The following is a 12,440-nucleotide window of genomic DNA, read 5'->3' as shown; positions in this document are numbered from 1 at the left end:
TCTCTTGAGTTGAAAGCAATCGTTTGTGTGGTGACCTTTTTCTTCGTGAAACAGAACTGGGTGGAGTTTTCGTTTTTCTTGCTTTTGGGCAAGGGTCGAGGAGGTCGGAAGTTGTGTTTCACTTCTTCGGTGGCAAGGATCTCCTGAGGGGTTTTGGTTAAGGATGTGAAGTTCACAGTCTTTTCCCTGCTTGGAGAGTTTCGACCTTCAGCCTTCGTTGATCTGAGCTTCTGGGATGTCTATCATAGGAACTGAAGTTCCCTCTCTTTCGGTTGGGCTGTTGCCTTGCCAACTAGGAGCTCTTTTTCTTTATTCTTTGAAATCAACGGCCTCTTCTCCTCTTATATGATCCCCAGCTCGTTCGAGAGCTTCTTCAAGGGTTTTGGGCAGGCACTTGTTAAAGTCCCTTGTGAGGTATTTGGAGGTGATGGCGTTCATGAAGCCAGCCACCCTCATTTTTTCATCGCCCCCCACATATGTTAACCCTTCCTTCTTATATCTTTCGATGAACTCTCGAAGGTTTACATCATCTTTTTGTTTTATCTGAAAAATTACCGTGGCATCCTTGACGTTCCTTCTTTGTTGTGAAAAGTTGGGCAAGAATCCTTTGCTCAGATCATCAAAGCTTCGAACGTTTTGGGCAAGAAGTTCGTTGAACCATATCCTGGCTGCCCCGACAAGTGTTTGCATGAACATTAAACAACATTCAGCGTGGGACGACTTTTCAATTTAGGCAGAACCGGTAAAGATTTGGAGGTGGTCTTCGGGATCCTCGGTCCCATCATATGTTTTTATATGAGATGGCATCTTGATTTTCGTTTGAAAGACATAATCGGCAATTTTTCGAGAGAAGCAAGATAGGTTACCTGCCCTATAAGGCTTTGCAAGGTCTTCTTCTACCCTTATATCGAGATTATGACTGGTTGTTCCTTGGTGAAAACTCAGCGCTTGGTTGATGAGCTGGGTCCAAGGAAAGTGTGCCATCATTTGAGCCATCATCTGAGGCATGAGATTAAAGCCTTGAAGGCTTTCAGTAGTTGCTGCTATTTGGTTTGTTCCCATGGGGGTGTTCATTGCTGCACTCTGAGCCAAGGGCAAGACCGACATGGCCTGCTCCCATGTAGTGGCTGTAGAAGGAGGAATACTTGAAGCTGGTGACTGCCATATTTGTTCAAGAGTGGTTTCATGCCCGAGGGGTTGTGAAGTGAACAAAGGGAAGGTCGTTGGGCTTGGCCTCCCGTAGGTATAAGGAGATGGGTTAAAAGGTTGGCAGGTTACACTTGTACCAGCTTCCAAATGAGAAGCAGTTGGTTGTGAGCTGGTAAAAAGGGAAGGTGGAGGTCCGAGTGACAGTGAGGGTTCCGGATCATCATAATCTAGCCTTATTCTTATCCCTTTTTCTCTTTCTTAGCTCACATGTTGGTTAAGAAGAGATTTTAGTTGCAAAAAATGCCGTGCTACCCCTTCCGGTGTCAAGTCGACACGCTCCGAGATGTTCGAGGTTCCTACGTGAGGAGAAGGAACTCCGGATCGTGAAGGGGTTGGAGTTCGAAAAGGTGAAAACTCGAGGAACGACGGTCCCGTCGGAGTACTTCCCGAAGTGGAAAAAGGCTTAGTGGCGGCCGGAGTTTGTTGGTCGGCATTTGGTGTCGCCGTTCTTGACACTTGGTCAACTTCTTCGGGAAATTCACTTTCTGACATGATGATTTTTATGAAAATGGAGCTACACTACTGGTCTTTGAGATAAAGTAATCGGCGTAGCCCCACGGTGGGCACCAACTTGTTGCTACAACAATTATAAGACCAATGATAGTGAATGAACTGGTTAGGCTAACATGCTTCATGGGTTCCGATTAACCTAACCTAGGTTGTCGTGTCCCTCTACGTTTGCAAAACATAGAGAGAGGTTCACTAGTTTAGTTGTTTTTGTTATAGTACACCGAAGATCCAAGACCGAGATATTTGGAATCGGTTTTTGGATGAAGTTCTTGGTGAAGCTATGGTGTTCTTGAAGTAAGAAAGAAACAAGCAAAGTGCAAGTTTCTCAAAGAAGAAAATAAGATCAGAGAGTATATGTTAACTCCCAGATCTCTGGTGTATTTGTTATGGTTGAGTTTACATTCTTTATATAGAGAGAGATGTAAGGCTTTTGTCCGATGGATAAACTAACGAACCTCCAGTTTGCTAGAGGGTTGACCATTTTATGGGCGGGAAACTTTTGACCGTTGGTTAACGATTATAATAATATTACTTTTTCTGAGCGTGTCCCTTCTTCAGAGGGAACAGTGATTTGACGTAGTACTATTGCACCTGGTTACTGTTCACGTACTTGTTTTCCTAAATTGGGCGGGAAACGAACCTTTTAACCTTCTAACTTTTTTAGCGTTAATATGTGAAAGCCATTTTTCCGTACTTTGGGCTACCCCGTCGTCACCTTCTAACACAAATCTCAATGGTGATGAATTACATGAGATTTGTTAGTCTCACATCCAATAAGACATTAACTTTTTCATCAAACAGTTTCATTTTCACTTCACTTAAGCCATGGTTCCTTCCTACAAAATGGGAGCCGGATTGTGTAAAATCAGTTTCGGGTTATTCGAACATAAACCAGATTCATCTTTAAGGCATTTGAGTAATCCCTTGGATTCTATATCACACTCAACAATCAGCATTTGTATTTGTGATTGCTCTCTTTTTGTTCCAAAACCAACAAGATTATTCTGAATAATAAGCTTCTTAGTCAAACGAACCCAACGTAACTTTTCGTGAACAGTTCAATGGGAAGTTCGTTTAATTAAACGAACGAACGTGAACACATGTTTCGTTCGTTCATTTATGTTCGTGAACGTTCGTTTATTTATATTCACTTATGTCTGTTTATTTATGTCGCTTATGTTCATAAACTGTTTGTTTAGATTTAAAACAAACGAACATGAACAGCAAATATGTTTTCGATTAAGTGTTCATGTTGGTGTTCGCTTAAAGTTAAATGTTCGTGTTCGTTCGGTTCATTTATAGGTCTACTCACATTTCTTTGTAATAAAACTTAATTCGAACTCAAATGGTTCAGATTCAAAACCAAAACACCAAATCAAATCTTCCAAAATGTACATATCATTTTACACAAATTAGAAGCTCATAAACCAAGAATGAGGTAAAAGAACAAAATTACAACATGAAACTGTAACAAAACACTTGAAAACTACAAAATAAAAAGAAAATGGATCATATGTGACAGTAAAGTAAGATAACAAAAAAAAGATATAAGCAGCATTTAGGTCAACTCCAAGGATCATCCCAGCCATTAGGACCCCCACTCTTCACAAAACCCATCATCGCTTCAACGGCTTCTGCAACTCGGTTAGATAGAGAATGGTTTCCCCATTCGATCTCAACTTTCTCTGCACCCCCCATTGCTCTACACAGTCTGTAGTTGTAATAATATACATGAGATAGATGGCAATTTCAATTTGTTTACTTAATAGTGAGTCGGGTTATTTATATAAATATAAGAACTTAGAAAAGAAGAAAAAAATCATCGAAACCTTAATTCCAGTAAAGTCACTCGATTTTCTTTCCAACCTTGTTAAATCATTTTATAAATATTATTTATATTTTTTAAGCGAGACAAATGAAACATATGTGAATCCAAGTTACTATTTAGTGATTATTTTTCTTCCAGTGACTTAAATTGAACAAGTAGTATGTAAGTTGGTTAAGATGTAAAAAAGGAGGTCATGGGTTCAAACCCTATATAGTGTAAAAATTTAGACGTTCAAAAAAAAATGTAACTTGGTTATTATTTAGTGAATTTATTTCTTCACTCTTTACCTCCAACTTCAAGCTAACTTGAAAAAAATAATCACCAATAACTAAGATTCATATAACTTCCATTTAGAACACTACAAAATAAAAATAAAAATAAAAAACGTGTCAACTACTCAGAAGGTCCTTGTGGTTTGCGTAAATTGCTAGTTTGATCTTTAAGCTTGAAACATAACACGGATGGCCTTTGGAATGGATGAGTGTTATTCCAGACTTCCAGTTAAGGGCATATGAAATGACTGGAGGGTATTTTAGTCATTTCACAAGCACTTAACTGGAATCACTAACGCTCATCCATTCCAAGGACCATCAGTGTTGCGTTTCAGAAACAGTGTGAAACAAATATGTAATTTTTCAAACTTAAGGGCCAAATTTGGAATTTAGGCAAACCACAAGAACCAATCGAGTAATTAACTCTTAAAAAATATATACATATGTAAAAAAAAATCACAAGATTGAAACACCTAACAAAAGTTGAGTGACTCTAGAGCAACAAAACAAAAAAACTGACTATATTGAAACACGTAGAATATTTGGTTGCTTTTTTCTTAATTAAAGAATCCCATTTTGACCGGTTACACAACCCACCGGACCTGCTTAATTTGCCACATCTAAACCTAAACAGCTATATATTTGAGCAAGTGAAAAGAAGTAACTGCACTTGCCTTTGCACCAATGCTTTCTTATCAACATAATCTGGCACATATTCATCAGCCATAGAAAATATTACCTGCATAATGCAAACTTTTTTATAATATCATGAACAGAATTGACTGGGGGTCTGTAATACTTCAAATGCACATTATACCTGGCATGGTGTGTTACACATGTGACCAAGTCTCTGTTTTAGTTGGTCATCACTGAGATCAGAACTGAACATGTCATCATCACCCATGTATGCACACAGGGAGTGAAATCTGCACGGTCACAGGGTCATCAGCTACAAAAATACTCTGTTAAAATAGTACGGTTTTAGTCTCTATCGTTTGGCCAAAATAGAATATAGTCAGAAAGTCTAAATTTGGGTTTTTAGTCATTGTGGTTTCATTCTCGTTTCAATTAACTCCACACTTCTAATACCATCCAACTCTGCTGTTAAGTTTTTTTGTGAAAATGACTAAACTACCCATGTGTTAACAAAAATAAAGAAAAGGATTTTGTGGGACCCATAAGGCCACAGTATCTTTTTTTCTAATTTCGTTAGTTTTTTTATTTTGTTAACAAATGGGGGGTTTAGTCATTTCACAAAAAATAAAACAGCAAATATTGATGGCGTTAGAAGTGTAGCTCTGATGGAAACGAAATGAAACACACGGTGAATAAAAAGATGAAATCAGAACTTTTTGACTAAAACGGTTATTTTGGCCCAACCAAACGGACTAAAACAGTACTTTACTAAAAAAATTCATTGTTACCATCTATTAACTTGATGCAGGATCCAACATTCCTCTTAAAGAATCTTCTAGAAATTCTCAAGTTCAGGCATATTTTAAAGGGTTGTATTATGAAAAACCAATATACTTTCTTAATTTTATGAAAAAGTCTCTCGGCCTAATTTTTTGGTATATTAAAGTCCTTCAATTTGTAAAAAAGCACATGAAAAGTCAAAACTAAATGTTATATATATAAGTCCCTAAACTTGTGTAAATGCACGTACTTTTGAATTGTTTTTATAATACTGACTTGTTAACTCTTAAATTGGTAAAAAATAAGTTGGTACAAGTTTTTTTCGCATATTCACTCTATTAAAGTTTGACCAGTGGTTGTTTATGTTATCAACCCTATTTGAAACTTCTAGAAAGACCATGGATTATTCAACAATTTTAAAGGTCAGCCTTTTCAGTTTTCATAACGTATAACAGTTTGCAATACATTAATCCACTTTTCAATTATAAATAGGTTTTAAAACTCACCTATAAGCAGTTATTGGGGAATCCTGATTCGCTTCTCGAGGCATTAACTCGGATCCCTGACCTTCACTTATTAATTTTGAAGCCAAATCAATCATTGCAGCAGTCTCGGGGAGTGTTGCCCTAAATTCCCGATCACCAACCGGAGCCTAAACAATTTGATGATCGGTTACAACAAATTGTTTAAAAAAATTTTTAGAAAACTAATGTGGGCCCAAAGTTTTAACAAAACATCTTGAAAGTCGACAAGAGTAAATGTTAAAAGAAAGTTCAAATCATTGAACAAATTAGATAAAAAGGAAGCACTAAGAAAGTCATTCAAATTATATTATAATGCATACAGCTTTTTGATCAGTTAATTCAAAAGGGCTTGTTAAAATGATAAAATCAAACTTTTCAACTTGTTCATATATTATCACAATTAGGCCTGTAAATTAACTGAATGTTCGGTGAACCGTTCATGAATTGTTTAGCGGAAAGTTTGTTTATGTTCATTTATATTACAAATGAACAGGCATGAACAAAAAGCTTGAATACTGTTCATTTACTTAAACGAACAAACATGAGCACATGTATCATTCGTTCATTTATGTTCATGATGGTTCGTTTAAGTTTGTTCATTAAAATTCGTTCATTTGCGTTAGTTAGCTAGTTAGTTAGTTAGTTAACGTTAATTAAGTCCGTTCATTTACGTTTATTTAAGTTCATTCATTTACTTTCATCATATATTCATTTAAATTTTATGGGCCCGTTACAACTTAGTTTAAGTTAATAACTTTTGAGACCCAACATGTTCTTCACATTACTTTTAACTGGTTTTAGCTCAGTTATGTTGTTTACTTTTTCATACAATTATGCTTTCAAGCAGTTCGTTTATACTGTTATCGAACGTACATAAATGAACACAAACAAAAAAACCCCATCGTTTAATTGTTCACGTTTGATCATTGTTCACATGCTGCATTGGAGAAAGGATACCTGTAAAATAGCAGCACGAACAGCTCTAGAGCATGCTGCATTGGTACGCATGTAATGAACAATATCCTATTAAAAAACTAAGGCGTGAGTAATATATATAATTATTTGCATCTAGTTTCAGATTAAATGCAATTTCAAGAAATATAATTCAAAGTGGTTACTTGACAGCCTGTACTGTGTCCAAGAAGCACTACACCCTCTGAGTTTTCTTTGTTTATTAAGTGATTAATCAACTGATCAAGCTCCAATGCATCCTTTAATATGACAAATAAAACCAAGATTTACCATTATTCTACCTTAAATTATTAATTTAAAACCAATCTCAAAATATAAAATAAATAATGTTACCTCTTTCAAGCTTGATATGCCATATCCACTGTAAGAAGATGAAAACAAAAACTGAACTAATGACCACTTTTCTCTATCCAAAGCAATTGCAAGCGGCTCCAAATATCTAACAATGGAAATGATTCAGGCGTGCATGCTTCACGCAAGATTTAAGTGAAAGCAACTTAATTAACTGGATGCACAAGAATAAAGTTGTAATAAGAAAATTTACACGTGTATTTGAATGTAGTTCTTTATTTAATAACCAGACTTTGAGCTGAAAATGATTCATCTACAGTAGTGTTTCCAGAACTGAGAAAATGAATATAAATACATTAAAATAGAAAATCTTATATTCTCTACGACATTCGTACCTTACAAAATAGATGTCAATCGTATGACCTGCGGTAATCTCTGAGTTAGCCACTCATCTATTGAATTCTGATTCATCTCAAAACCATAAATCGTTCCTTGTTGATGGTTTTAAGAAGTATCTTATTGGACTCAACAATTTGAGAGGAAACATATTGATTACTTCCACTTTGATGTGAAAACTTACGAGTTTTGGTATTCTGATTTTTCTTAAGCTACATCTGTGGGTTCATGGTTTCATGAATCAAAGTTCTTGCTTTTTCCAAAATCAAAAAACTAAAAATCTTAAGATTTTAAATCAAAGTATAAATAATCAATATTCTTCGTGTCAAACTTCTGCTTCGAATAAGATTTCTCGTAAACCCATTGACCAAGAATGATTTTAGGTTTGAGGCGAATCCTAGTTGAATAGATGATTAAATAGCAAGAGTTTATCGTGGGTTATACAATCTGCATCTATTTGTAAGGTGCGAGAAGAATTTAATGTTCTATTTTTCAATATGTTAAATTTTAAGATGCATATATTTATTTCTCAGTTATGGCCACATTACTATAGATGATTTATTTTGGGCTCAAAATGTGGTTATTTAATTTGATATTGCAACCGTAAAATTTTTCCTTGATAAAGATGAAACACTTATGCTAGAATGCTTCAAGCAATTAAATTGCTTTATCCCAAAGGAAAATGTGCCCAAAACAACCCGAAACCAAAATAACCAAATACCCGAAATGTAAATCAGTCCGGGTATCAGCTATTTTCTCAAAAAAAAAACGATTAACTCGAAACCCGAAAAAAGCACCCTATCAACATCCTGATAGATACAAGAATATGAAAGATTGATTTTATTGAAAAGTTAAGATAATTGACCCGATTCGAGAGGGGCATCCCTAAATAGACTTGTTTCAACCCTAACCTATATTCATCTGTTACCCTATGCGTCTGATCCGGTCATCTTGACAACTATACTCGAAATCAACCTCATATTGTATCACAAATATCTATATCTACAAAGTCACAAACAATAAAGTTCTTCACAACATATTTGAAACATAGTTGTTAATCCTAACTCACTTATTGACCAGGATTAATCCTAACTCATAAAATGTTTACACAGTCCCAACTTTGAACATATTTTCCTCCAGCAATCCTATATGTATTTTCCACGTCATAAAAAATCGAGCGGGGTTACTTTTCAGTTAGTATATTATTGCTGAAAGAAAATAAGTTCAAAGTTCGGATTGTCTGTAATCAATTCACATTTTTGGGCACGTCAAACCACCCCACCTTGATAGTTTACAAATCCGTTCATACCTCCAAGTATCGATCTTGATCAATTGTGGCTCAACCCACAAGTTTATCTTTAGACACTTTAACTACAAAAAAGGGTTTACCAACATAGGTGATCGAGCCCTTTGGAGTAAGGATTGGCAACGACGACATCGTTAGTTGCAATCAAATTTGCAAGAATATTCCATTGCAAATAGCTAACCTCTAAATTACTCAAGACTTCAACCCATTTTATGTATATGTTTTATGTTCTAGTTTATATTTTTCGTATGTTTTTGTTATCTAGATTACTAGGTTAATTCCTCCTAATCAGAGAGTTACCCTTCTCGATCTCCTATCCCTTTTATTTTTAGTAATTAAATCAAGCGTTTTCAGTTCTTATAAAATTCATAACTATGGTCTAGAATCCTTCAGTACATACTTATAAATCTTGTGGGCCACGTGCACTTTGTGTTCTCTCGTTTTGTGTCAACCTTTCTTTTACGGCCACACATTTATTTTCTTTGTTTGGCACCTTCTGAGTGTTGAATAGGATCTTGTTATTGAAATACAAATTTAACTCTAATGCCAAGTCGAACAAGAAGGTGATAGTATATTGATTGCGTGTATAAGAGGGTTATACACGGGCTCTATATAGACTACGGAGAATAACATTACACTTGGATACCTTCTAGATATGATAATCATATAACTAGTCTAATATTCAAAGTGTGATACACTTGTGCAATGTAGTGAAGGATTGGGAACAACTTGAGGGACCAGAGCTTTTATTCTTAAATTGTTTCACTTTTTCCTCCACTGTCACTATAAAGGTGCAAATGAAGCCTTTAGAGCAGAATATGTAATGGGCACGATGTCATTTGAGCTTGGAAGTTGGATTCTCCTAATTACTATCATGTGTTAAAGAAAAAATCACTTCTAAACTCAGTAAACAACTCTTGTTCAAACTATAATTCAACAAAGTTTTATTGATAAGTATATACATACTCTGTAGCCAAAAATCCATCCGTCAATCCACCGATAAAAACCACATGTTGTTTATAATCCCCGGTTTTAAATGCAACCTGCATCAAAGATTATAACATATCAATTTCCAGGCAACACAGAAACAATGAGACTCAACATACAGTCTCAACATGTTCTATTTCTGATGATAAAAGGCTTATTTAACAAAATAAGATCATAAGCAAGTTTTATAACTTATAAAAACTGCATAATTTTAATACCAACCCCTAACTGTAAGATCCAAAAATTGCACAATTAACTAATCATCACTGGCAACAATCATTAATCTCTTACAATAATCAAAAACCAATTAAAACCTCAAGATAAAACGAAATTAAAGGTACAACATATTGATTTACACGCGTAGTCAACATACAGTCAAAATGTTCTCTTTCTGATGATAAAACTTTATATATCTGATTAACTTCAATTTCAGATGGCAGTGCCACTAATGAAGAACCAAGCTTGATTGGTCGACGTGACTGGCATGTTGTGATGCCATGTCACACTCAATTCTTTTATTTATTTATTTTGAACATGTTTTCTTTTTTAAAAAGATGTTACTTACTTTAAATACATATTTGGGGGCTTGCTAATTTATGTTTACGATTTACTATGTTATTTTGTTGTATTTTGGTGTTGACAGATTTATTCTTTGTTTCGCTCTGGTGTTGTAACCCGATTTTGACCGAATTCGCATCGACTTGTAACCACAGCTCGTGGGTTTAAATATGTTTTCTTTTGGTCACAAGCTATACGAGTACCAATACTATCCTGAACGCTTACTTATCTTTTAGGTTTATTGCCGTTACCATAACAAACCTAATCGGTACCAACCGAATTCACGTCACTGTGATTTTGTTACCTAGTTCAGATGAATATCAAAATCTAAATATCAGACCCTAAATATAAGATCCAAAAATTTGCATAAAATTTAATAAATTTCAAATCTAATCATCACCGGCAACAATCACTGATCTCTTACAATAATCAAAACTAGATTGAAACCTAAAGCTAACACAGAATTAAGATCAAAGACTGCCAAAACTAACATAGATCAAACAGAGTAATAACTTGTAATAAAATGTTACTTTGTTTAAAAAATATTTTGGGGGGCTTACTAATTTATGCTTACGATGTAGTTTCTTATTTTGTTGTATGTTGGTGTTAACGGATTTATTTTTTGTTTCATTCCAGTGCCGTAACCAAATACCAACGGAACTCCCATCGACTCACAGACTCACAGCCGCAGCGCGTGAATTTTACCAAACGACTACACATTGTTTTTTATATATATATTTTATTTACCACAAGCTATACGAGTGCAGTACTATTATGGGCGTTTACTAATTTATATTTTAGGTTCTTCGTCATTACCATAACAAACGTAACCGGTACCGACTGAATTCACGTCAGTGTGATTTTGTTACCTAGTTTTCAGATTAATATCAGAATCTAAATACCAAACAACCCTAAATATAAGATTCAAAAAAGTAAATAAAATTTGAATAAATTTCAAATCTAATAATCTCTGGCTGGCAACAATCATTAATCTCTTACAATAATCAAAATCATATACAGAATTAAGATCAAAGACCGCCAAAACTAAAACAGATCACAAATAATTAAAATAAGTTGTAATTAATTATATTGGGTTAAAGACTCATATATATATACATACCTGAATAGATTTAGGTCCGTACTTGAACATGACACCACGGAACTGATTCTTCCGGTTGATAGGACCAACGCCGCCGGTGGAGACGGCGGAGTTGGCGGCGACTGCAGGCGTGTTTGACTTGCGGCCGCGGACAATGCCGGAAAACCAGGAAGTGGAAGAAGAAGATGCAGGCGGAGAAGAAGATGAAGATGAGTTATTCATGTTGCTTTCAGCCATTGGAATTTGACTGAATGAATGAATGAATGAATGAGCTATAGGGTTTGTCAAAATATTAACGGTTATGAACAAGACAGGTAGATATGAGATACATGTATTTACTAGTATTTTTTTCAGGCGGTTATGTTTAGCTTGGTTTTATGTATTTACTACTTAGGGGTGTTTGTGAATGCTTATTTTCACCAACTTATAATTTATAAAATTTTCAAAAGTAATAAGGTGTTCGGGATTGCTTATGTTGTGAGATTAAAATATTCAATAGTTACAATGTTGTAATTTATTAACTTAATTATAAGGAGGTAAAATAAGAAATCCCAAACACCCCCCTTAACTAATAATAATTAATTGGTTGTTTAAAATGAAGCAAGTTTTATGTTAGTTTAGAGCATTCCCCCATCTCTATACATCCACTAAAATACACTACATTTTTTATCTCATATATTATTTTTATACTTGTATCATTATTGTTTTCTCTATCTTCTACTCACAACCAATTCAGCAAGTATTAAAAAATAATTATGGGCAAACTTTGTTTACCCATATTTATGAAAAATCACTACTTTTTTTCATCTACACCCTTAATTACACTCACAATCACTCAAAATCCCCACTCTATAATTTGCAAACCACCCTCACATAATTTTGGAGGATAGAATGAGAATGCTCTTAGTTGGGGTGAGATTAGGGGTGTCTTCTTTAACCGTACTTGAATACCAAAGATACCCCGAAGTAACCTGAGGCCTAAATAACCCCCGACCAGATTGCACTCCTAACCCAAACCCGAGATCAAATAGTTGGGTCGGTATTTGAGTTGAAATGTCAATAATTGGCTTAA

At 35.0% G+C, this 12,440-nt stretch overlaps 1 protein-coding gene across 1 annotated transcript; it reads right to left on the bottom strand.

Moving 5' to 3' along the window:
• Positions 1 to 3,245: 3,245 nt before the first annotated feature.
• LOC143543757 (UPF0613 protein PB24D3.06c-like) lies at positions 3,246 to 11,605 on the bottom strand. Its single transcript, XM_077036008.1, has 9 exons — positions 11,390 to 11,605; positions 9,691 to 9,767; positions 7,065 to 7,170; positions 6,878 to 6,970; positions 6,717 to 6,782; positions 5,742 to 5,887; positions 4,637 to 4,745; positions 4,494 to 4,558; positions 3,246 to 3,430 (listed from the first exon to the last, which is right to left on the bottom strand). Exons 1-9 carry the CDS (start codon positions 11,603 to 11,605, stop codon positions 3,283 to 3,285), a joined length of 1,026 nt encoding a protein of 341 aa, XP_076892123.1. The 3' UTR covers positions 3,246 to 3,282.
• Between the last annotated feature and the right edge of the window lie 835 nt (positions 11,606 to 12,440).

Source organism: Bidens hawaiensis, unplaced genomic scaffold (assembly GCF_021521415.1).
Source record: "Bidens hawaiensis isolate Kalapana, Puna unplaced genomic scaffold, B.hawaiensis_p1.1 tig00013297_1, whole genome shotgun sequence".
Classification (NCBI taxonomy): domain Eukaryota; kingdom Viridiplantae; phylum Streptophyta; class Magnoliopsida; order Asterales; family Asteraceae; genus Bidens; species Bidens hawaiensis.
The sequence above is the reverse complement of the archived record's forward strand: the minus strand, read 5'-3'. Positions and strand labels throughout refer to the sequence as shown.

Coding starts and splice junctions, on each gene's coding strand:
- LOC143543757 (XM_077036008.1), bottom strand. CDS start 11,605: ATGGCTGAAAGCAACATGAATAACTCATCTTCATCTTCTTCTCCGCCT. Junction 4,559..4,636: donor TGTGTAACACACCATGCCAG/GTATAATGTGCA, acceptor TGCATTATGCAG/GTAATATTTTCTATGGCTGA. Junction 3,431..4,493: donor AAGAAAGCATTGGTGCAAAG/GCAAGTGCAGTT, acceptor TTACAACTACAG/ACTGTGTAGAGCAATGGGGG.